Source organism: Anas platyrhynchos, chromosome 1, assembly GCF_047663525.1.
Source record: "Anas platyrhynchos isolate ZD024472 breed Pekin duck chromosome 1, IASCAAS_PekinDuck_T2T, whole genome shotgun sequence".
Taxonomy (NCBI): domain Eukaryota; kingdom Metazoa; phylum Chordata; class Aves; order Anseriformes; family Anatidae; genus Anas; species Anas platyrhynchos.
In genome coordinates, this window is record NC_092587.1 from 53199401 (window position 1) to 53225003 (window position 25603).

General features: G+C 42.9%; 1 protein-coding gene across 1 annotated transcript; it reads left to right on the forward strand.

Moving 5' to 3' along the window:
* The first annotated feature begins 3097 nt into the window (after window positions 1-3097).
* SLC25A17 (solute carrier family 25 member 17) lies at window positions 3098-21671 on the forward strand. The gene is made up of 9 exons (XM_027451129.3): window positions 3098-3294; window positions 6306-6366; window positions 7409-7475; window positions 10476-10627; window positions 14206-14322; window positions 15021-15166; window positions 16340-16435; window positions 20522-20604; window positions 21054-21671. The coding sequence occupies exons 1-9, from the start codon at window positions 3157-3159 to the stop codon at window positions 21199-21201; spliced, it is 1008 nt and encodes a 335-aa protein (XP_027306930.1). The 5' UTR covers window positions 3098-3156; the 3' UTR covers window positions 21202-21671.
* The last annotated feature ends 3932 nt before the right edge of the window (window positions 21672-25603 follow it).

The window sequence follows — 25603 nt, forward strand, 5'->3', positions numbered from 1 at the left end:
TCTGCTATTACGCTTTTCTTTGTGACTACACAATACAAATGAATTTCTAGAAACTCTTAGCCTTCAAAGTATGAACATGAGCTTTAGGAAACTAAAGATTTTAATAACAGATTTCCCTTTACTACAACCTGGTTTATTTCTCACCTCCTTGCTATTTCACAGCTCACAAACAGTACCTCGTCTTTGAGTACCTTTGTTCTGTACAAACTACGGTTACCATCTGACTGCTTCTCTTGCTGTCCTTCAGGAAGAAATTCCAAGGTAAACTGCTGCCCCTAATCCTGTAGTCCTCGGTGCTTTCTTTTTACAGCTAGTAGAAACTTGTATTCCTTGTTGCCACTGAAATATTTATGCATAAAGAAATAAAGTTTTATTTTTTTGTAAGTTAACGTACTTAAATATGTGCAACCACAAAAGGTGCACAACTTTGTCAGCCACTTCACAGAAAGAGTCACAACGCCTTCTGCAAATACACTTCATTATTGAAAAGCAGATCTCAAGCTGTCTGAGACCATCCATCTAGAATATTCAGCTCAGAAGCATATTTGTACAAAGACAGGTACAGTAATAGCACTTCATTAGTAAGACTAAGTTAACAACTTAGTTATGAAGACTCAGGTTTACAGGGCGGTCCTCAGTACTTACATCCAATGGATCCTCCAGCCAGCGGTGGCCGTGAGACAAAGCTTCCTTCGCTAAGCTCCTGTTCGTGAGGACCACACCAGAAGGCAGCAACTTCCCTAAGCCTGATTCACAAGGTGATCGACTATTTGCATACCACAGTCACCTGAATTTCTTTGTTGCTCCATAGCACAGATCAGCCAGCCACCACCTCATCTATTTTTTATTTTTTTTTTTGTCGTTACCTTATAAATGTTCTCACTTCCCCTGTACTTGCATTTGCTTATATCACGCTACTGCACTCCTATGATTCGCCCTGTAGTGCTCAACACAGTGATTTCTGCATTCAAGCAGAAGCTGCATTTTTCTTCTTCAGCTCTTTGGGATCCCAGAATCACTTTTCTCTAGCGCTACCCTCACTCTACCACGTATAAACTGTGGCTGAAGCCCACCTCTGCAAAGCGCTGCAAGTTTCACGAGACACCTTTCTCTAGACATCAGGAGAAAACACTTCCATTTTCCTAGCGAATCGCCCTCTTGCCTGAGTACTCCAGCCCACCTCTGCCCTGGCACCAGCCACTTGCAGACCACACCGCAGCTGATGAAAGCCAACAACCCTCTGGCCTTCTACCACTGCTGCAGCAACCCCCCTTGCCCTACGATCACGAAAGCACTGCAGGGTCCCCCAGACTAGACGCCCTGTGGGTTTTCCAAGGGGACCCGAATCCAAACGCCAGTTCCAGTCAGGAGCACCACATGTCCCACAGGAAGGTGGATGCCAAAGCTGACCTGGCTCCAAGCTCCTCCTGGCTAAGTCCCTTACCTCCTGTCCTTTTGGGTGAAGGATTCTGTGCAGACAGCAGCTGCTACCAGCCCCCAGAACAACGTTGCTTACTTCTACATCTCACAGCAGGACTTATGCCTGAGTTTGGCTTACACTGGCTTTATGCAGATGCCCTGAATGTAACGAGAAAACACGGTGTTAAAAGACAGCTTTTTTGGAACTACAACTCGTTGCAAATGGCCAGCGGATATGTCTGTTTGCACCACATGGTTTTGCCTTCACGTGGCTTTTTAAGACTCATTAATTGACCCACTGTGCCTCTGGCCTAACATCACTCTGCCCAGTCTTGTCCACCTTTGAGACAGTCTGGCTGCTGCCCATCTGATGGAAGGAAAAACAAGTCACTTTGGCAAGCCTCTTTTATTCACGGTCCAACAGTGAAGTGAGAGCACTTTTCAAAAAAAAAAATACAAACTGGCAAATTAGAAGACAGGCCCCAAGCCCTGCATTCTCCCCATTACCACACAATGGCGCTCACTTAAGTAATACAATAACAACCAGCATCTGTCCTGACATTTCCTCTTCTCCCTTGGAGCAGCAGTTGAAACAGAGAGAGACAGGTTGCTCAAACACACACACACACTATGCAACAGGGCTCTGACCCTTGACTGCAGGTATAAAACTACCAAAAGCTACTACAACCTTTCAGTAATGGCCACTACAGCATAATAATAATATGTAAATTTGTGCCCAAATCCTCTGAATGGAAATTCAATCTGTAGTGCAAGCTGCCTCTTACTTAAAGCTTCCCTCTGCACAGCTAGGGCCACAATTGCAAAGAAGAACAGTGGTGGAAGTGAATTTGTCCTGCTGGAGGAGTTCATGCCAAAAATATGCACTTTTATAGAGCAAAGTGACTGTATAAATGCTCCTTGTTTTTGTAGAACTCCCTCGTGCTTTCATGACAGGAGATGGCTGGTGAAATGCGTACAATTTAATTCTAAATTAAAGCCTGAATTTTTTGTATATGTGTGGCAGTCTTATTTTTAAGAAAAAAAGAACTTTTTCTGTGGTGTTCGCCTCGTATAAATGAACGAACAGCTGTGTGGCATGTTAAGGTGCTGGTGTTGGCACCTACCTGCTGAGCACAGAGAGGTTAGTGCTGGAAGGGTGATGCTTGCCTCAAGCAGACCAGCTTGCTTTGCATAGCCTCCCCTCCTTCCCAGAAGATGGCATTTTCCTCACAGACGGATAAATAAAGACCCATGGTGTATGAAGACCAATGGATAACCTGTTAAAGCAATGCCTTCCTCGAATGGAGTGGCATATCCCGCTGTGTGGTGGTCAAACGGGGGAAGTGTACCAAAAAAAAACACAACAGCATACGATGTGTGAGGAGGGGGACGGGGGAAGAGACACAAACAGTGCTTGTACAAAGCGAGGAATTCCCTTATTTCCTCCACAGGCTCTTAGCCAGCCCCCACGGTCCAGAGCCTTTTTTACCAGTCCCCGGCCCTCACAGCCAGGCGTGACGCGAACGCCCTGCAGCGCTGCAGAAACGGCAGGAGAAGCAGGGCGGTGACTGGGCACATTCTGACAGCCGCCGTGAGGCACCGAGAAAAAAAAAAAAAAAAATAAATTTAAAAATCCCTCAAAGCCCCCTCAGCGCCGGGCTGAGGCGCGGCGCATGCGCGGAGGCGGCGGGAGGGCCGGGCCCTGCCCGGCGGCGGGGAGCGGGGGAGGCGGGCGCCATGGCGGGGCCGGGGGCGGCCGCGGGCAGCGCCGCCATCCCCGCCGGCAGCGCCTCGCAGCCGGAGCGCGCCGCGGCCGCGGCCATGGCCTCCGTCGCCTCCTACGAGAGCCTGGTCCACGCCGTGTCCGGGGCCCTGGTGAGCGGCGGGCGGCCGGGGCTGGGGAGGGGGCTTCGTGGTGGAGGAGATACGGGAGGGACGGCTGGAAGTGAGCGGGGAGCGCTCCGGGGGTGACCCCGCGCCCTGCCCGTGGCTGCTGCCGGCGGGTGTCGGGCAGGCTGTGGGGCGTTCAGGCTGCTGAGCACCAGGCAGGGCAAAAGCTCTGCTCCTAATCCCAGTCCTCAGGGCGGCTCCTGTGGGGTGGAGGTCGCTAAATGCGGTGGAACAATAGGAGCCGCTGGTAAAGCGGCCCGCCGGGGGAAGCAGGAGAAGGCGCTTGAGGTCGTTTTGTCCTCATCATAAATAAATGTGGGGTTGGTGCCTGCTCTTCCAGGTGGTTTAGGTCTGCTCGTTGAAGCAGCTGAGGTAACGCGGGTTTTGTTGCCAGTTTTGAGAAAGGGAACTCCCAAACGGGCTGCCCGCGCCCGTACAGCCCCCTGGCATCAGGCTGTGCCACACCAGCCGGGTTTATACACCTGGCCGTGAACTTAGAGCAGCATAAAATGGTAATAAAATGGTACCTCAGCTCCCCTGGTGACGGTAAGTTCATGAGCTTTCTGTTTCGTATTTGGAGATGCTGGCACCTGAGCGGCAGTGGTTTGACAGGGAAGGAGCACGGGGCTGTTGGACCTCCTGGACTCCTGTTCCCTTGGGGCTTCCACCCGCTGCTACTGATACCCACATGCGCCTTACAGACCTTTTTCCAAAACCAGGGCAGCTGCCTTGTGCTAGATACCTTGATTTTTATTTTGTTATAATACCGATACGTTCATCCACCTTGAGATTTCTGTTTACTGCAGGAACACGTGGATTTTGTCAAGATCTTTGACACAGCTACTAATTGTTCTGATGTCGTCTCACCTTCTGCTTAAATTAGCGTAAGGCACGCTGGTGAGGGGTGGAATGGGGATGTGATGCAAGAATTTTAAAAAAAAAAAAAACACAACAAAAATCCTATGAACTGTGCTGAAGTAATGAATCAGAAGAGCATGTCAGATCACAACACCATCACTTCTGTCTCTCTTCTAATTTGGTGAAAATTCATAAAGCTGCTAGGCTACCTAGGCGAGTCTGAGACTAATTAATGTGAGCAGGAAAAAAAAAGCTTGATTTCATGTTGACTTTGATTATACAGGTATTCTTCATCTCTGCATATAGCTCTAAAGCAACCTTCATGTTTCAAAAGCTACGGGAATGGCAATTTTATAGAAGTATTATGGCAGTAATTAAGCAACTCTGAATGTTGGTGGACAACATTTTACTTGTGTTTTCTTTAAGCCAGCAAACTGCCAGCTGTGACCATGCAGACCTGCATGGCAGTGAAGTCACCCCAGGCGGCTTGTCCTGGCCACTCACTGTCACCTCTTGGTCGCTGCCAGTTGTTTGTGTGGTGCTGCAGCGATGCTGATCGGGGAACTGATCCAACTAAAAAAGCAGCCTAGCCAAAAAGTGCTTCTTTGGCCAGATTAGCTTCCTTGGCCGCATCGTCGCATAGCTACCCAAATAGCTATGCCATCAGAATGGAGGCGGCAGGGGTTGAAGTACGGTTTACCGAGAGCTGGGGTTGCTTCAGCCAGTTCGTACCTGTTGTGGAGATTATTTGGTGACAGTGTGACTTGAGCTGGCAAACAGCCTGGCTTCGGCACCAGCGGGAGGGTGGTGGGAAGGCAGATGTGAAGCCTCCCCTGTTCAGCAGCACAAGGCTGTGCGCTTTATTGCACGTACCCGCAAGCAGCAATGAGTTACTTGCCCTGTCAGCCTCGGCTGTGATTCAGAAAGGTGCCTGAGTCCATCTCGAAAGGATCTCCTGCTGGGAAAAGGGCTGGGCCTGCTCATTTCTGCCCTTCCCTTACCCCTAGCCATGAGATCCGGTCCCTTCCATGTGATGCTTTTGGCGTCCTTCAGGCCACACAGCTGAGCTGTGTTTACAAACCCAGGAAGGAAATCACTCTGCTTCTCTTAGTTTATTTTCTTCAATTTAGCTAAAGGAGGGGGAGAGGGTATAAGCTATCTTTTGTTGGCCACGATCTGTTCATCAGCCGAATTATCTCATGACATTCTGTTGAGCTGTAGCTTCGTGGACATTGTAAGTGTAGGTGAAGTGCCTACCATTTGTCCTGCCTGCCTCTACCCCATCTTCCCCATTTCTGCTTTCTGATTTCAGCACATGTTTGTTGCTGTGTGGTGGGTTGCCCTGAGAGCAGGATTCAGGCTGAATCTCACTTTGAGAAGATGGAAACAGGATAAAATGCACCCAGTTATGCTGGAGCAGCAGCGAAATGAAAGGGGAAGGCTGCAACCTTTACATGCTGAGTAGTGAGACCTTCCCACCGCTTAATTCTGTATGGCTGCTAATGGAAGCTTCCCATGGCTTTAGCAGCCACTTAATGCATTTAGTATTACTGGGGAGTGTTAACAAGTTTGCAGCAAGCCAAGTTCCTTTTCAGTTGGATATCTTTTCCAAAAGCTGTGCAATATTAATGCGGACGTACTTTGTAGGTGGGTCTTAATTGCCTCAACTGAAATCTAGTACAATGCTAGATTAAGTCCTGAAATAATTATCCTATTTCTTTCTTTTTAATGAGCAACTGTTGTTTTTTTCTCTTAAGTCAAAGCAATGTTACTGTAAGACAGCATTGCTTGTGTCATTCTTTCCCCTTCACCAGCAACAGAGCACAGAGGCTGTGAGAGTTAGTGTGATGTTTGTCTCCTGATGCTCACTTTATCTGCTCACAGGCTTCAAAAACTTTCTCTTTGAACAAAAAGCTTCTCATGGTTTTAGTTTTAGCTTGATCTAATAATTAGTAAGTGAAAGAACTTGTTTGCAAGCCTGGGACCAAAAAAACACTTCAATTCAATGTTCTTACATGTGGAGTTTATCCCCTTTATACTCAAGTTTCCAGGTGAGAAGAAAAGGGCTACCAGAGGGTTTGTCAGGCATGTGAATTAGCAGCTGATGCACTATTTAGCCAGTTTATTTTGTTTTTCAGGGCAGCGTGACAGCGATGACAGTATTTTTTCCTTTGGACACAGCTAGGCTTAGACTTCAGGGTAAGTGTCAGAACTCAAGTTTCTTTGTACTGTGGCATTTCATTTTTTTTCTCTTGGGCATTTGTGAGGGTGGTTGCAGGGGACCTATCTTGCATGACCAAGAATCTGCCTTGTGCAACACCTTTAAATCACTAACACCATTTTTCCAGCCAAAGGTAATTCTCCCTTTTGAAAGTATTGGGCAACCTTTTAATTATCTGGAAAGCCCGTGTGATCTGTGGCCAGATTTGGTTTCTAAAAGGTTGTCTTATCCTGAGAAAAGAAAGAGGTGAGATTATGCAGTATTACATTCGTGGGGTGGTGGTGGTGGTTTTGGCTGCTGAGAACACTTCACACCGCAGGGGCAGTATCACGAAAAACTAGTCCAGAATTACTCCTGAGAATGGATTAAAGGGACAGAACTTGAAGCAGAATCATCTGACTGATTTTACAAAAATTCAGAGTATAGACTTTGTTCTAATGCTTTATCTCCTAATCAAAAGTCACAGAATCACCAGACACTCTAGGACTGCAATTAAAGCGTTAATTAAGAGCTAGAGGGAGATCATCAGCCAGGTGGTCAGAAATAGGTGGTTGAGAAGTTGGTGCCATACGGCTCTTGAACAGCCTTCAACACAGGGAAAGACAGTGTTTTGCTAAGGCTTAGCTATTTGCAGATTAACTGCAAGAGGTGGCTCTGCTTGTAGAGCTGCTCTGGAGTGCAAGGAGTGATTTTGAGAGCAGATGGGTGGCCCAGTCCTAGTCTCTTACCTACATTCAGCTCATGTCACAGCTCTAAGGTTAGGAATTGGTAACGGCAGATACTTTGGTGCCCAAAAGAACCTGCTAGTCTGGGGAAGAGCACCAGTGACAAGTAGCCTTACCTAGCAATGAAAGTAGAAATGTGCTTTTTGGAATTTCTGCAGAAACAGAGAATGTGCGTCCCCTACAAGGAAGAAGAAATACGCTGTTCTGGGGTATGTTCAGAGTAGGAAGGCTAAGGAATTAAAAATGAGTACTAAAAATCAGAATAATCTAAAAATTCAATTCTTCTGTTTTCCAGTGGATGAGAAGAGGAAGTCGAAGACAACACCAGCAGTCCTACTGGAAATAATCAAAGAAGAAGGCTTGTGAGTAGTTATTAATTTTCCTCTAGTATTAATGTAGGCAAGCTCTAGAACTAATCTGAATTTTCTTTTTAAAGTGGAATAGTTAGCCTGTATCTGTGTGGACAGATTTTTCCTTTAATTCAAAGTGTCCCCACATAAGTGATGTGACTTGCGTAATCCGATGTGATCATCTTCAGTTAATTTGGATTAACTTTCTTGAGTACATTATGCAATCAAGCTGTTTAGCAATGTAACTGTGCCTCCATTAGCGAGGTGGCTGTGTCTCTTCAGAAATGCAGGCTTGTACACAAATGTGCCTTCATGTACCTGATAAACCAGCTTTGTCTGTCCTAATTCCTGGGTGTGTCCATTTCTCATAACCAAGATGAGACTGTGGGGCAGCTGAGCCACTTTGAACGGGAGAATTGGGACACATTTCCCAGATGGAAGTTTCTTCTCTTAAGCATGTGGAAAGAAACAAGTGATTCTTTGTGCTAATGAGATTCAAGGTCTATGGAAAAGTATTTAACTTACAGCAACGTTGTGTTTCAGTATTTGCTCACCGTCTGTACTGGGCAGAAAAATAGTTGTACGTGTGTCCTCATTACAAATATTTTCTTTAGAGTTCTAGGGATTCACTTAAGTGCACTGGAGCTTCCAGGACTTTTAAAGCTGACAAAAGTTTAGCTTGGCCAATATTTTTTTTGACACCTTTGAACTTGAGCAATTGGCAGTTGTATGCACAAAAACCACTCAGTCAGTCAGTGCTCTCCTGTTCACATTTCTGCATTATATTTGTCACATGAGGATGGCAAAGAAACTTCAATTAAGAAATTGGGAATTGGAGAGACTGCAGAAGTGGGCATCTTCCTTCTGTGAAACAAAAGTCAGTAATTCTGGCAAGAAGGAAACCTTGTTTCCTCCAAAGATTATTGGAAGACGTGGATAAGCCATGAATAAACTAGTTTTAGGGATGTCTGGAGTAACGCACACACCCAGCTGAAACCAACCAGCAAAAACAAACAACAACAACAAAACAAGCAAAGCATTGCAATGTGAGATCAACGTGTTGTTGTTGGCCTTAGTTTGTGGAGTCTTGTCTCATAGCGTGCTTTTCTGAGAGTGCTTCTCTCACCTAGATGTGATGTAAAGCAAATAGGTTTAGCTAATGGATTGCATCTTCTGCAGAAGTTTTTTAAGCACCTTTGCTTTCTTCACCGCACTTTCATTCTTTTCTGGGTGATACGAAGGGTGTTCACTGGGGGACACTGAGTTCATCTCAAAGATGCACTTTGGAACACAAAATTAGTTTTTATGTTCAGAAATATTTGTTCATGAATGACCAATACTAACACTGACAACTTGAGTCACCAAAATCATACTTTTTGTCTCAGTTATGTACTGCAAGATATTTTGCTTGAAAATCATCAAAAATAGCTCAAATTCAGAAGACATGGTCCGCAGGGGGTGTTTCTTCCTTTCTTTTCCAGCACCGAAGAAATAGGTGATGCAAAAACTGTTCTGCTGATGACTAACAGTACGCACAGTTAGTTTTTAACCGCAGCTGTGTAATCAGTGACACCTGTAACTTCAGAAGCAGTCCTAACAATGTGGTATATCTCCAGCTACATTTGAGAGAAGCACTTGGAGCACCTAAAGATGAAAACCTGGTGTTTGCATCACAAGAACAGTCAGATGCTGCATTTACCAGCCTTGCAGCCTTTGTGGTCTCCATCTTGGGGATACTCTTTTTTTTTTTTTTCCCTGTATTCCCAGTATTTTCATGAACTCCAACAATCAGTAATCCTGGAGGCTCTTCTTTAAGGAGATTTCTTCTGCTCTTCTCTTCCTGGCCTGTGCAGCTTCAATGAAGATGCACATTGCTATCCTTTTGGGATGTACTGCAGGACATGCTGGGGATGCAGGTCAGCTGCTAAGGTGTCCCTGTTCTTACAGGCTCATCAGGCCTGTCACAGAAGGGAGCTTTGCTAATTGATTGTTAGGAGATCGTTCTTAAATCAAGCTACACAAACAATGACAGCACCTGAAAAATTACTCTGAATTGTAAGGGTAGATTTGCCTATTCACTTTTTCATCTGTGATTAATCTAGTTAAATTTAAGTAGGTAAAGTTTTTTCCTCACTTGCTTGAATGTTTTGCTCTAGACTTTACTGCGAGGCACTTACTAGAAATTCCTCCCACCTGCATACCTCATGCCCCAGGTTGCATCCTTAGGAAAAATCTCCTTGGTGGAATATATTAATTTCAGTAGTTAGTCTTCCATCTTTAAAATTAATGTAGGAACCCAGACACGTTTTTTCCCTTGCTCTAGTTGTTTGTCAGTTCGATTTTATATTGAAGGCCTAGTGTTCTTATTATTTTTTTTCTTTTTTTATTTCATTTTTTTGCCCTTTCTCTCTGCTTCCCCAGCTATGTGAAGTGTTATTTTCTGTCCTTGGAGAAGTGAACATCTCCTTACTAGGTTGTTACCTTTTCTATTGGGCTGACATCTCTCATTCTCAGCAAGGATAAGGGTTACTTCTTGGTGTCTAAGTGTGCATGTTTCAATGTGTGACTTGAAGCGACTGTATCAGTTTGTATGTTAACATATACAATTTGAGCATATTTGTGCCCTAAATGATTGGAGTTCATTGCTGGATGTGGATAGAGAACAAATACAGTGGTGTAATACATGCTTCTGGTGTGAGTGAGCACCAGGCTAATCACTGTAAAGGTATTCTACCTCTGCATCTCCTTTTCAATAAAACTGGTCTTGATTTATTTATTTATTTTTTTTGGTGAGTGCTTAATGGCTTAATTCTTATGGTATAATCAGGATTTTAGTATGGTTTATGGTTTATCATTCCATTAATGATAAGGACATACCTAGTTAGTATTGTACGTAGTATCCAGTGTTGCATCTCTGGGACCTTCAGCGTGTAAAATCAGCCTGATCACATAAATGCTTTGCTGTTCCTTACCATGACGTTTTCCTTACTTTGACTTTTTTCTTTCCATCAGGCTGGCACCATATCGAGGATGGTTCCCTGTTATCTCCAGCCTCTGCTGCTCCAATTTTGTTTATTTCTACACATTTAATAGTCTTAAAGCTCTCTGGGTCAAAGGTCAGCATTCAACCACTGGAAAAGACTTGGTTCTTGGGGTTGTTGCAGGTAATGGAATATACTGAAAATACATTTCTGGTGAAATTTAGATTTTTAACTAACATTCTTCTTTATGAAGTCCGTTGGAGGTCATGCTCAGTGCCTGCTCCTGTGTTGTGGTTTAGCCTCAGCAGACAGCTCGGCACCACACAGCTGCTCACTTGTCCACTCTCCCAGGGTGGAATGGGGGAGAGAATCAGGGAGGTAAAAGCATGAGAACTCATGGGTTGAGATAAAGACAGTTTACTAGGTAAAGCAAAAGTCATGTGTGTAAGCAAAGTTAAACAAGGAATTCATTTACCACTTCCCATCAGCAGGCAGGTGCTCTGCCATTTCCAGAAAAGCAGGGCTCAGCACGCGGCATGGTTTCTGGGGAAGACAAATGCCATCACTCCAAACATCCCTCCCTTTCTGCTTCTTTACCCTAGCTTTATTGCTGAGCATGGTGCTGTATGGCATGGGATATCCCTCTGGGCAGCCTCAGCTGTCCTGGCTGTGTCCCCTCCCAACTCCAGCTGCACCCCCAGCCCCCTTGCTGTCAGGCAGCACGAGAAATAGCGAAGTCTGTGGCTCAGTGTGAACACTGCTCTGTAACAACTAAAAACTTCAGTGTGTTATCACCGGTGTTTTCATCAAAAATCCAAACCACAGCATTGTGTGAGCCTCTATGAAGAAAATAAACTCTGTCCCAGCTTGCCGTGATAGACAGCCCCTGTAGGCAGACCTGTGTTGTTGTACAGCTCTCATTGCTCTTCCATGTCCTCCCCAGCTCACAATAAGCATGTGCATAAGCTGTTCCCGTTGTCAGTTCTGGCAGAAAGCATGGTGCTGTTTCAGCCTTGTATTTTATTTGTGCCTGGGGTATTGTTTGCCATGGTATCTAGATATCACCTTTTAGGTCTTGAAGAGAAGTAGCAGGGAGAGGTAAGTTTTGTTGTTTTTTGGTTTTTGTTTTTGTTTTTTTTTTCAGAGGGAAAGATATATGACAATTCCAAAATATTTTTGATGAGGATCTGAGAGTTGTTAGAGTAAGGATTCGGAGGCCAGCTTTTAGATTTCTTTCTGGGTCACCTGAAAGGGACAGTAAGCCCCCAGATAGCGTGTACAGGAGGACCTATCTGTTCTTTTTCATCCCTTCCTCTCATGTGGATGCTACAGTGACTTCTTTGAAGAAATGGTGATACTAGTTCCTTTTCTAGGAAATCCAGTGTGAAAAATTACCAGTGTGTGCCTGTGTTTGCCAGTACAGTTCTGCAGGAGCAATTACTCATTTGATCATACTGAAAAGCCTGTGAACTGGGGGGATTTTTGTTTATTTTTAGCTAGGTCCTTGTACTTCCAGCGCAGGTGCAGTAGTTGGGGGAAAGTAAGGAAGGAAATTGTTAAGTTGGCTTCATCAGTGGAGTAAGCTTTCAAAGATCATTCTGGATCAAAGGCTGCAGGAATTAGGCTGGTAGCTTGTCAGTTAAATGACTAGGCTGTCTTCAACGTCAGTAGTGGATATCCCTGTGGAATAATTTCTGGTGTAAATTGAAAGAATCCACTTAGAGTGTTCACTGATTCTCCGTATCCATCTCTCATTCCTTCTACTGGTAGCAAATACAGATTGGAAAAATAACAAACAAAAAAAAAAAAGGGGGGGGGGGGCAACGAAAAAAAAGAAAGTCCAAACCATTTCCTTTCCAGTCTGGAAAATAAAGTTTTATGACTTCACCTTTAACTGAGTCAGCATGAAAACCTACGAGTAGATTGGACTCTAACCTGTTGGGTTTTAACCCTTTGTTCCATAGTGGATTTGTGCTGACTTTGGTTAAAAGAGATTAATGTAGCTTGACTTTTATGGTGCTGGATGTTGCTCAAAACCTGAGAGCTGTGTATAGTCCTTATGAAGGACACTGAGGCATAGTTTCAGTTTCTGTTCCCCATGAGATCCTCCTAGGCATCCTGCCGATGTGGTCTGGATGGACAGCCAGTGAGGTTGTCTAGATGATGGAGCAAAGTGTGCTCTCAGCATGTTACCAGGTGACACAAAACCAGGAGGAGCAGTTGTCCAGCAGAGTCCTAAAGATGATGACGGGACTGGAGCATCTCTCCTGTGAGGGAGGGCTGAGAGAGCTGGGACCGTTCAGCCTGGAGTGGAGGACGCTGAGGGGAGTCTTACCTGTGTCTATAAATACCTGAAGGGAGGGTGCAGAAAGGATGGAGGCAGGCTCTTGTCAGTGGTACCCCGTGCCAGGACAAGAGGCAATGGGCACAAGCTGGGACACAGGAGGTTCCCTCGATATCAGGAAATATTTTTTCACTGTGCAGGTGATGGAGCAGTGGTACAAGGTGCCCAGAAAAGCTGTAGAGGCTCCCTCCTTGGAGATCTCCAAAAGCTGCCTGGACGTGGTCCTGGGCAGCTTGCTCTGGGTATCTCTGCTTGAGCAGGGGCATTGGACCAGAAAACCTTCAGAGGTCCCTTCGAAACTCAGCCATTCTGTGATAGTTAGGTTTATATTCTGTTTTTCTGAACTCTCTCCACCCACTTCAAGGGGAAAACAAAACAAAAACAGCAACAATAACAAAAACCAGACATAACATAGGTAGTAAAGTTTCACCTTTTTCAGGTTTACTGTTTTTGATAGTGATGTAGCGTGTTCATCTCAATATAATGCAGTAATTCAGTCTGTAACTCAGTGTCCACACAAAGGGACCAAAGTACAAGTAGTAGCTAGTTTTCGTAATGCGGAAATAGTTGTAAGAAAGAAAGATCAGGAGCTTGTTTTTACATTGGTAGTTCAAAGTAACTCTCATTCATTACTGAACTGGGAAGAGGTGTACTAGGTGATTGTAGAAGTAGTGTTACTTAATCCTTCTCCCTGTTATTGCAAAATACAGTTCTAAACTACCTTTTTGTTGCAACCTTATGTATCTTTGTCTATATTTCTTCCCCCATACAAATTTCTGATAGCTTTCCAGCTTTACTGTTGGGGTTTGTTACTGCTTGTAACCCCATTGCCATTTCAAAGTCTTCAGATATTTGGAGAATCCAGTGTTGTCCACCGTAGGTGTACTTAGCGTATCTAAAAAACTAAGTTTTCTTATTCTTTCGGCAGTGTAGGATTTCTTTTCTGCTAATTAAACTGCATACATCTCTCTGTTTTGATCTCCCCTAGATCTCTCCTTCTACCCTTATCACTTTGTGTTTTCTGTTTAAAAGTAGGCAGGCAGCCTCCTCTACGTCATGGAGTGAAGTAGGGCACAAACAAGTAGAGTACCCCGTGTTCCAGTGCGAGGTACTATGCAGCAAAGTAACAAGTTCACTAAAGATTCCTTCAATGTGCTCAAATTCAGTGGGTTATTTTGAGTTATGGGGAGGAATAGAAGATTACCTTCTGCTGCATGCAGTGTGCTGCTGGTCTAATTCACAACAAGATCGGGGGGAATACCTGAAGTAGCATATTACAAATTACTGACTCACTGTTTTTTTTCCCTCTCTTCCTAACAGTAACTTCAGTGATGTGTGAATTAGGGTAAAAGGGGATAAGAAAACCCTTGCCATCTTCTGGTTCTTGCTGATTTTCTTTGTCCTGTGTTTGCATTAGGTGTAGCGAATGTACTCTTGACCACTCCTCTCTGGGTAGTGAACACACGGCTGAAGCTGCAGGGAGCAAAATTTAGAAATGAAGACATTGTACCAACCAATTATAAAGGCATAATAGGTAAGCATCTGTTAAAGTAACCAAAGAGTTACTTAAATTAAATATGGTATCAAAGGCTCTGAAGATCAGACTTTTATTTGTACATGTAGATTTCATCGTGGAATCTCTGTGCTTCACTGTCACTTTGCAGTAATTGAGTTTGACACGAAACTGGGCTTTGCCACCTCTGATGGTAATTTAGAGTTTGTAGTTTGCACACCTGTGACGCAAAGACCTTTTGCAAAGGTCCAGATCATCTTACAGAAAACCTGCAGTAGTAGTGAGCCTGGTGATGTGGTAGCTGGGAGTCTGATTTTGGACAGACAATTTGCAAATTAGAATTTTACTGACCATCATCTCTTAACCACCCACACATTCAGGCTGTCTTGCACTTTAATAATAATACTTTAAAAAATAAAAAGCAGTTTTGAAGAGGGTTAAGAAAACTAATAGTGATTCTGAGCTTGGACTAAGAAGAGCAGGGCATCTGCATGGAAAGCAAGCTTTATTTACATCAGTGGTGGTGTGAGGATACCGTCTTTATCACAGTTTTTCCCTTCTGCATTAGATTAGAATGGAAGAAGAACAGTGTCACACAGAAGATTGCAGTGGGTTTTTATACAGTTTGAATATCAGCCTTTAAATATAACTTTACCCATCTTCTATATTTCATAATTTTGTACTCAAAACTCTAAAGATTTTTCCATCTTTCTTCTCAGATGCCTTTCATCAGATAATACGAGATGAAGGAGTCTTAGCTTTATGGAATGGTACCTTTCCCTCTTTGCTGCTGGTCTTCAATCCTGCTATACAGTTCATGTTTTATGAAGGCTTTAAACGGAAGCTTTTGAAAAGACAGGTGGAAGTAAGTATGTTTCCAGGCCAGGTGATGGCCATTCTCTGTTATAAGACAGGTTCTTTGACATGTGTTAATTACATCAGGAAATTTAGAAATGTAGGTTTGGTTTAGGTTCTTGGGTTTTTGAGGTGTCAGTATTTTGTGTGGGTTTCTTTTTTATTTGTTTGTTTTTCAAATGTGTATTTTTGATAAAGGTACATGATTATGATGCCAAATGAGATGTGAATCTTTCATTTCCCTAAGGAAGTTATTACTATGTGAACTCCTCTTCCTTTAAAAATAAAACTGCACTTCATGTCCACATTTGCTTAGAATCGTTTGCAGCTCATGATTTAAATTAGGGGGGTTTAAATTCTAATGTATCTGTTTTATAAGTAGGTACTTACACTCACCCTGTTACCCTGTCTCCAGTAAATCAAGTATATTGATTGCATATATTTCTGATTGGAATCAACATATTTTGGCAATTTAATAAATGTTCTGATATGGGCATCTGCTAATTTTCAGTAATTAATTCCTGCTGAGGTGAGCTGTTACATTGTTACACTGAAATAGGCGGTCAGAGTTTAGGCTATAACAATGCCTTTGGTGCATCATGGAACATTGTGGGTTTTGGAGGTGGGGTGCGGTTCCAACGGGTGTCCTTAGCTAATAGGGGAATGAGATTTTTAGCCTGCGTCATCAAGGCTAAAATTCTGCCTGATAGCAGAGTGGCTGTGTCTCAGGATTATAGAATCGTGGTCAAGGAGTCTTTCAATCCATCACCTTTCCACAAGTGTGTGTTGTGTGACTTAGTTTAAATATTGCAAAGCCTGAAATAGTTGAGAATTGATGGCATGTTTTAATGCCACTTCCCTTATCTTATGTCTACTCTCAGTGCTTTGGGTTTGATTTAGCTGGCATTATCTGCACTGTATTTCAATAACCTAGTTAGAGTGAGCAAATGAGAATTCCAAAAGCTTGTGAGCAGGTAAAAATTTAAAGTGTAATTTAATTGTAGGAAAGTAGCTTGGTTGAACTATAGTTCTGACTCTTAAAAACAAGAAAACCCAAATGCTTCATGAAATTTTGATGCCAAGCGTACTTGGATAACCTGGCAGCAGGTGACAGCACAGAATCCCCAGACACGTACAGGTAACTGACTAATGTGGTGCTTTGTGCTCTTTATATATTGAACAGCTCACCTCTTTGGATGTTTTTGTCATCGGTGCAATAGCCAAAGCAGTTGCCACCACCCTCACTTATCCTCTGCAAACAGTGCAGTCAATTCTGCGGGTAAGTCCTCGTTTTATTCCAGGGTAACAGCCTCTGACTTGTTCTGTATATTGCAAGGCCTCTTCATGTGTCTTTTTGCTCTTTGTGTTCACGAACCCCTATTTTTGGGAGCCCCTTTGTGTGGTACAGGTCGTTGGCAAAGACACCTCTTTCCTTTGATGCCCTCCTGATGCATTCTAACACAACTTGGCGTTACTGAAGCAATTTGTTTCAAGAGGCTAGGAGGAGAGATGCCAGAATGCATCAGTACAGCATCTCCCAGCAGCTGATGCACCATCCTGCTTCTAGGCACTGAAGAGTACAATTTTACTTCTTTGAATATAAATAGAAAATGTGTTAAGTAGGAAATTAAAATTAAATCCTCGAAGCCCAATTTGTTTCCAGATGACCTAGGGTAAATCCAAAAAAAGTTCTGTTCATGGGTTTCGTTTTATTCTGGCCTGACCTCGTCAATAGCCAGAATGTGATTCTGGAATGTGATAGGGAAGCTGACCTGCCTCATAAATAATATCTTTAACCACTTGCCAAGCCTTGTAAGCTAATTGTAGTGGTAATGGAAACACTTGCATTTATTCTCACTTGCAAGTTGTATGTGTGCTGGATAATGTTATGTTAATACGTTAATGCTTCAGTATGTGCCCATACAGTAATAATATTGTAACAGAACAAAGGGAAAGGGCAGTGCGTGAACCTGACCGTACGTAAGCAAGAGTTGTAGTTTAATTTCAATGTTTTAAAATCTATTTTATATTTTTTCATGTTAGTCACATAACCATTAAACATTAATAAATGTTTCCACGAGAAGTGTGACGCTATTTTCCTAAGTAAGGAGAAGCTCTAACTTGCATGTGTGGTAAGGCCATTACATGTTTTAAAGGCTGTGTAAATTTGGAGAGGTAGCCGAATTCTTGAAAGTGAGCCCTCCGTGTTAAAGGTATCGCTTTTCAGGCTAGCCTAATAGGGGACTTTTGTTATTAGTTGCTCATCACAAAAAAAAAAAAAAAAAATTCTTGCCAATTTTCCATTAGTTTAGTTCTAATCTTCTCTCTAACTTGAGCAGACTAAATGTATTTTGATTTTTCATGGCCTGTAAAAAGCTTGGGTGTTTTATTTCAAACCAATGGGACTTGAATAGATTTACCATGTGTTGTTACAACCCTGAAAACCTTTTGTGTCTGCACAGCTTCTATCGGTGTCTGTTCCTTTTTACTTCACCACCCTGCTGGTGCACACCATGGCATCCATGTGTTAGAAATTAAATTTTGTCAGTCATTTTTTTCTGAATTTTTCTCAACTTCTGATGATCTGCTTAGCCAGTGCCCTCATTCGATGTCTTAACCTGTTTTAAGAGACTGGGCACGTCTCTGGAGTTAAACTAAGTAACACAGGCTTTTATTATTGAAGTGATAGGTACAGAAAACATTTAAGCAAATTTAGCTTTGTTTGGATAAGTTGCAGCATTGGTCTGTTCTTAATTTGTGATGGGTTTGCCGCTGCCATGAAGGAGAACTGGCAGGAAAGCCCCAGTGCTCCGTGTTAGCTTCAGCATTGCACAGCACTGCAGTTTCCATGGGGTATGTGAACAGCTTTAACCCTCACTCCTTCCCATGGATGCAGTGGAAATAGCTACAATCTTGTGATTATTACTTCATGTTGTATTTGGCTCCCAGTGGCTTTCAGAACAAAATCCTTCTGACTTTTGGTGGCAGTGTTCTTCAAAATTAAGGCAGCCCTGGTAAGTTGTGCTGATGGTTTAATGCAGTAACCAGCTGCATCTCTCAGCCTAAGTCAGCTAGGTTCCTGCTGCCGTGCCTGGGCAGTAATGAGTTCTCTTTCTGGCAGAGCACAGCCTCACCATCGGTGTCCTGGTGGGGGGGGACATTTCTCACAGTGGCCCATGGTGAAATAAAGTGGCCTGTGTACTACATCTTTGTGCCATCCATCCTTTCCCTGTGATGATGGGAAATACAAGGATTCTAGCTCTAGTTCTGCAGTTACTGCAGGAAACGTCTTCCCCTTTGCTCTGTAAAAGAAGCGATAGCCAGAAACCCTGAACAATTTTAGTAAGAACAGCACAAACGTGCATCTGTCACTTCACATACATCTACAGTACCTGGGCTGCCCAGTTCAAGCTTGTACTACTTCATACTTTTTTTTCTGTTTTAAAGCTAGCTTTGTTTTCTTTGCTGATGTTTTTATCACTCAGACTAAGTGATGTTCAAAAAAATATAGTTTATGAACAAAGGTTTGATATTTTCAGAAATAACATTCTGCAAGGGGTATACTTTGCATAGTTGGGCTTTTGAAACAATTTTTCAGCTTTACACAAACTAATACAAGCCTGATACAATTCATAAAGTCTTGTACATAAAAATTAAGTTGTGTCCTCCAAGTAGAAGTACGGGACTTTTTTCTTTTTAATCTTAAATGTCTCGAAACTGTTCTTTCAAAGTCATTAGGGTTCTTTGTAGTGAAGTGTCTACACCTTTGCTTTCCACCTCTTGGAAGAGCTCTCTTCCTCGTTTCCACATAATGAGCAGTTACCGTGTGTAACTGATAGTGCTAGGCAGCTTCCAGCCTTGCAGTTTGGTACGTCTGTCTCCCTTCCAGTCATTAAAAATACATGGCCCTGCTGTCACTCCTTATTCACTGAAACTGCTTCTTTAGCCTGTCAGTAAACAGTGGATAGGTTAAATTCCCACTTGGGAAATACCAATAGGGTTCATGTTCTTAGTAATCCTGGGTTGCAGAATCTCCCTTTAAAACTCATGCCTAATTTCTTTAGTGAGAGAATGCTAGTCCCTTTGGGAAATCTTCCCCAGTAACTGATGGAGTATTGACATCCTAGGGAGAAATTAACTTCTTTTTCCACTGATGAAGCTCTGTTTGCAGTACAACAGAGTAATGTCATGGTGGAGAAGCGGTGAGAAGAAAACACCTAATCCTGGTGTTATTTGGAAACCTATGAGTAATCCGGGCAGTGGCTGGCATTGTAGCCTGGAACCTAGTTAGCATTTTGGGGGGGAGAGGGAACAGACAGCTGTCAGCCTTTGAAAAAAAGTCCTTAACCTTGATTTATCAATATGAAATCAGTTAGTTGCTGATGACAAAATCATTGTTTGTGAGCGTGTATTTGCTTAGTAAAGGGTGATTTCTATGAGTGTTCTGTTGCTGCTGTATCTTAAGACATTTAGCAAAGGGGTGTGTGTAAACCTGGCATTTTCTTATTATTTCCAACTTACCAACTTACCTAAATCTGCTTGTATTCTCTACATGCTGTCAGTGGTAATTTCTTACACCTAAGAATCAGCAGTTGCCTGAGTAAGACTCATCCCAGTTCACCTTTCATAGCACAGAAGCATGATACAGACTTCAAAAGCTATCTGTGCATAAATACAAGTGTGACAACCACTGTGCATTAATAATTCATGGTTACAGCTTGCTGACAGTGCTATTGACCTGCACCAGGTAAGAGTTTCAATGAGTGACAGAAAAGGAGCTGCTGAAACTGCCAGCTTAACCCTGAGCCTTAGAATTACAGCAGCAGCTAGCACGCTTGCTTGAAAACAGTCTGGGGATATGCAGACATGCTGAGTAAAAGAATTCAGGCCAGGTGTTTTCCTCAAAGACTGGTGATGGGCAGATAAATTTTGGATTCGCTTATGCAATCTCAATGAAATAGTGGTTTGCAGATGCATGAAGCTTTGAATTTTTATTAAATGCAAGCTGTACAAGCCAGAAGGAACTAGCTTCAAATTTCCTATCTGTACTAAGACTCTGCAGACTCAATTTTTGAGATCCTGAAATCTTCTGCAAAACAACAAAAAGCCAACCACCATTCATTTTCTTAGAATCCATCTTAAAAACAAAAGACTTCATTGTAGCACATGCTGCTTTAATGCTTGCTGTGTAAAACTGAGTAACCTGAGTTTTGGCCTCACTTAATCTTTGATTGCTAGTACAGCCTAGAAAATGTTAAAAGAAGTTTAGGATAGGCTTTGCAATTTCTTACCTATGTATTGGGTTCTCTGCCTAGTAGCATGAGGAAATAGTATAACAAAATGTCATTTCTTCCTCTTTTTCCAGTTTGGACGCCATAGGTTGAACCCAGAGAACCGAACACTAGGCAGTCTTAAAAATGTTTTTTACCTTCTTCGGGAGAGAGTGAGGTGAGCCTTCTGTTTTTTTTTTCTAGCATGATATAGAAGACTTGAATATTGCTAATATGTTGAAACCGTTGCTGGATCTGACTCTTGTTTCTTTTTGCCCCCACCTTGGACTTGCCATTTGATCCATCTTGTTTTGTGTGTGTGTGTTTCTTTTTTGTAATATACTGTAAAAGTACACAAAAACAAGTTTTCTTAAAAATCTCAACAGGACTTGGTTTCTAGGATATGTATTCATTCACCTCTGACCTTAAAAAGAAGCAAGTTTCTTCTAGAAGTTTATCTTTAAAATACTTTGAAGCATAACTGTGACTCAAGATCTGGAAGGAATTTAAGATACTTACAGTTGTCATTAACTTGTATTCATTCTGCCTAGTGTACCAATTTACTTATAGAAAGCTATTTACACGTGTTTGTTTTTTTTTTTTTTTTTATTATTTTTTTATTTTTAGGCGGTTTGGATTAATGGGACTCTACAAAGGCCTTGAAGCAAAGCTCCTGCAGACAGTCCTTACTGCTGCCCTAATGATTCTAGTCTATGAGAAACTGACTGCTGCAACCTTCACGGTCATGGGATTAAAGCATTCACGCAGACATTGAGAAAGGAACCTACGCCAAAGATTTTGGGCTCTGGGAAGACACATTCCATTTCTGAGACCACACTGGGTAGTAAAGGGTCCTCACTTTCTCTTTATTTCTGTTTTCTTTTTAGCCATCTCCATTATTGGGAGAAATGTAGAATACGTTCTGTAGGACTTGTTGCCATGACTTTGGGGATAGCCCAGTCCCCGCTCTTCTGTGGACTCACTGTGTTAAGAAACAAAGCAGAGACCTTCTTGAAACACTTGAAATGAAATTTTAATTGCCATATGATTTGGCTGATGTTCTTGGTGAGAATGAGTATCTCTTACGATGCTTAACTTCCTTGTTTTCCCTTGAATTATCCTTAACTATTATTCTGTCTTTACCTTCTGTCAACAGCTGGTGGGGCTGGTTTCATGTTAATCTCCTCGCGCTCTGTTTGTTTTTGTCACTTGATTTGTGATTCATTAAAATAATGAAGAGCAAGATTTTTGCAACTTTTTTTTTTCAACTTCAAATACATGTTTGTGGCACAGGATGCTGGGGTGTTCTCCCAAATACCTGGTGGTGAGATTTCTGAACTGCTAGAGTGACGATAGCCGTGAGTAGGCCCGGTGCCTTCTAGAACCCACCTAGCAAAGTTTCAGTGCAGATACTGGTTAGAAAGGGGGAATGTAACCTCCTGCTTTCTCTTCATGCTACCTCACACCGTTTCAAGAAGAGGACTCCCTACTCAGAAATAGATCAGGCTCTGTATTCCAGTTCCTTGTTGAGGGTATGTGAATTCATGCCACGTTCTCGTGCAGGCAGGAAGCAGTACCCTGTGCTTCATCAGCGGTGTGCCTTCTCAAAAATGCCATTTAATTGTTCTTCCACTAATCTTTCCAGATGCCTTCCTGACCATAAAGCATAAAGGTCGTAACTATTGTCCCAGCTAAAATAAGTGCATATGTTCTTTTTGCATAGTTTTGTTCAGTAGTCCTTGGCCATAAAATCCAAATAAATCCTGCTCGCTGTCATTAAATCTGCAGCAGGATTGTTCTGAAGTACAGTTTTATATTTGAAGTATTGAGAAATTCCATGGCAGTTTAACACAAAGAACATCTGAGAGAATCAAGTGCTGCAGGAATGCAGCATGGCTGAACTGCTAAACGGCACCTTTTTTGTCTCAACTGGATCAATTCTAATTATGGAATTGGTATGTATTTCCACAGGTGGGGGGAAAAAAAAGCTATCTTTTGATCAAGAATATAAACCTTTAAACTGATTTTTGCTTTTCAAAGTATTGGGAGCATAAGTACACCAGAAAAATGGACTTCCTGCAATGCTTGGTGCTTTTCAGCCCAAATAGGATTTACATGTGACATCTAGTGGTATGAAAAAGCACAATGAGACGTAATTAAACTTGGATAAATGACATGAAATTTCATGAGAGTATGTAGACCTCACTGGTGGAGAAGAAGCAATCACAATCCTGAGAATTTCAGTGAAAATATTCTGCTGACTGAAATGAGTTATCCTATGGAAAGCCAGATTGAAGTCTGTTTTTCTATTTTTAATAAGAAATTCTCAGTTGTCAGTATGGCTTCTGATAACTGTATACTATCAGTGAAATTCTTGCTCTCAGAATAATTGCAAGGAAGCTGAAAGGCTGTCTGCTTTACGCAAATGCATCAAGTGTTTCTGATGCCACTTTAGCTGAAATCTACGTGGCTGCTAGAAGCTTTAACTCAGTGCCCACAGACTTTTTTTGGTCTGTGTGGAATGAAGCAGCAAGTCCTACAAATACAGAATGATTTTTCTGATTGCTGTACTTCTAAGAAGAAAGTAAATGCTTGCTTGGTCCCTAGCCCAAAAAAATTTGCCTACTAGACAGTGTGGTTTCAAAGGAATAAAACAGTATCTGTCACCTTTGCAAGAAAGCCAAGTACAAACCAACTGCATAGAGAGGTATTCTGACCTCTGCTGTGTCTTTGCAACCATTAAATGTGGAATAGAAATTTAGCACTAAGCTCTGCTCATCTCTCCTGACCCGCTGCAAGTTTCATAAAGGGATGAAAACGAGTGAGTGAAGTCAGGATTGTCTTCAATCTCTTTTTTTTTTTTTTTTTTGACTGATCTGTGGTATTTAAAACATTTTTGCTCCTGCATTCTGTAGTATTTGGACATTAGGCTGAATTCACTGAAAGCCTGCTTAACCTCCTGTGACTGAGCCAAACAAGAGATGGGTGAGGGGTTGTTCAGTTGTTTAACCCACAGGTAAAAGTTCATGTGACAGGTGGTACCTTCGCTGAAGTTTTCTCAGGCGTAGATTGAACAGATGATGACATTTCTGTTAGAGTTGCTAAAATTATTTCTGCCTTCAAAGGCATATGTGAATATCACTGACATTAAAGAAGCATCATTTATTAGAGAAGGCTACGCACAACGCTATTCCTAATTCTTGTTCTTAAGTCACCCATGGCAGATAAATACCATCCAGAAGCAAAGCTGAAATATAATAATTCTACAGTTTTTACAGTTTTAAATAACAAACATTCTTTAGACAGAAGTGACTCAATTGACACAGTTCAGGCATGCACTGTGACAGGAGTGTGTTGTGGCACGGGGAGCTGTGAGCTCGAGTGCTTGCAGTGAAAGCCTCGAGGCAGGGCCGGCTGCTGCCAGCGCCTGCATTTCCCTCGTGTGTCCAGCGGCTGACTGCGTGTTCCAGCCAAAAATGTTGTCCGTTTGCTTTTGGAGAGCATAAAATATCTTCATCTCGAAGTGAAAAACAAACTTTTTTTTTTTTAATGCTGTTTTTGAGGGAATGAAGAAGGGGGGGATCATTAACGAAGGACAGCAGCAAAATCTGTCGCAGCCAACACGGGTAATTATCATTCTTTTTTGGCTTAATTTAGGGGATTTAAATTTAATCCCCATCCCTTCCTTTCTGCACCTAGCCCAAAAAGACAAGATCGCAAAACAAGTGGCTCCTCAGCTATCTGTGATGTCCAGGATAAATTTTACTCCTATTTATATTCTAGACCCTTCCTCTTATCATTACATTGATTGTTTGCCTGTACAAATAATAGTAGGATGGCGTTTAACACGTTTCAGCTTCTTTTAATGCTACTTAATAGTTGCAACCCAGGAGGACGTGTGACCTGCTAGTTCTTACAGGCCTTCTCTCTCTTAACTATTGATTCCCAGCACAGAGGTTAGGAGCTGATAACGTGTAATGTCTGCTCTTCATCCTAAATAGCATCGGTGAATTGCTGAGCGCTGCTAAATGGTTTTGTCTGTTTCTGAGCTGGCTGCGCTGTGCTGCGGGAGGGATTCGTTCCTCTGCACAGTTAGCTGGCTAAACCAAAGAAAGTTATTAAAACCTGAAAGCTGACATCCATCCTGTGGGAGGAAAAATGAGCTTAGCCTGCAGCGCAGCACGCTCCATTCCTTTTGGACAAAGCTGCTGGTACAGATTAATCTTTCCATTGCGCATCTCCGTGCTCGTCTGCTGAGGAAGGAGAAGGGGAGTGCTGACCCTGCTCCTGCAGTAAAGGCAGGCAAACGTGATCCATCCCTAGAAAAGCAGGTGAACCTGCAAGACAGGGATACTCAGGCCATGGGGTCAGCTGAAAAATGCGGCGATGGCCATCGATGCTCCCATTTCCCAACCACTAAGTGCACGGCAGGAGGTGTGGGACCTGGGGAGCTAGCATCGCTCATGTGTTGGGTTTTATGCCTTTTTTTTTTTTTTAATCGATATGATTTAAAGCACAGTTGGATGGGGAGACAGGATGTATAAAACCAGTTATGTTCTCAGAGTTATTTAACTACCTCATCCAAAAGGCTGAACTCTCTGTCTCCGAGGGCTGCTTTGCACTTAAGGGGGGCTGCCCTTTGCCTAACGAAGCTCTCTGTTTCCTGCAGCTGCTGTCACTCCGAGCAGAAGCCTCTCTTGCTTTCAGGGCATCAAAGCACGTTTCCGTGGTATGGAGAGGGGTCAGGTCAGTCACACAAATAAAGCTGCGGTGTTTGCAGGGTCCAACCCACAGCAGACCCCGTTATTGCAGGAGGAGGGACGAGCAGTAACTTGGGGTGGTCTAGAGCAGAAAGCTCAACGAGATAACAGTCTGCCACCACCACCAGCAGCGCTGGAGATGTACAAGTGATGGAGAGGGCAAGAGATCTTTACCAGATGCTCCCAGATGTGCAGTGAGTTAAAAGGTGTCAGCATCAGGTTTTAACAGTGGGAAAACCCTCACAGTGTTTCGAGATCAACCTGCAATGCTGGGTGCACAGATGCTGGACTTGGAGGCATCTACACACAATAGTCCTCGAATCCACACCTGCGTGTTTGGGTGCTGTGGATCAGCCCCAGCGTATCGGAGGAAACCCCGTCTGTCTGAGCTCACCCGGGGATCCGCTTACACCAGCA

What these genes read in the sequence shown, in the direction of transcription:
- SLC25A17 (XM_027451129.3), top strand. Translation starts at nt 3,157, where the DNA reads ATGGCGGGGCCGGGGGCGGCCGCGGGCAGCGCCGCCATCCCCGCCGGC. An exon ending in CAATTATAAAGGCATAATAG is followed by an intron (nt 14,323 to 15,020) that starts GTAAGCATCTGT and finishes CTTTCTTCTCAG; the next exon opens with ATGCCTTTCATCAGATAATA. An exon ending in TTTTGAAAAGACAGGTGGAA is followed by an intron (nt 15,167 to 16,339) that starts GTAAGTATGTTT and finishes TATATTGAACAG; the next exon opens with CTCACCTCTTTGGATGTTTT.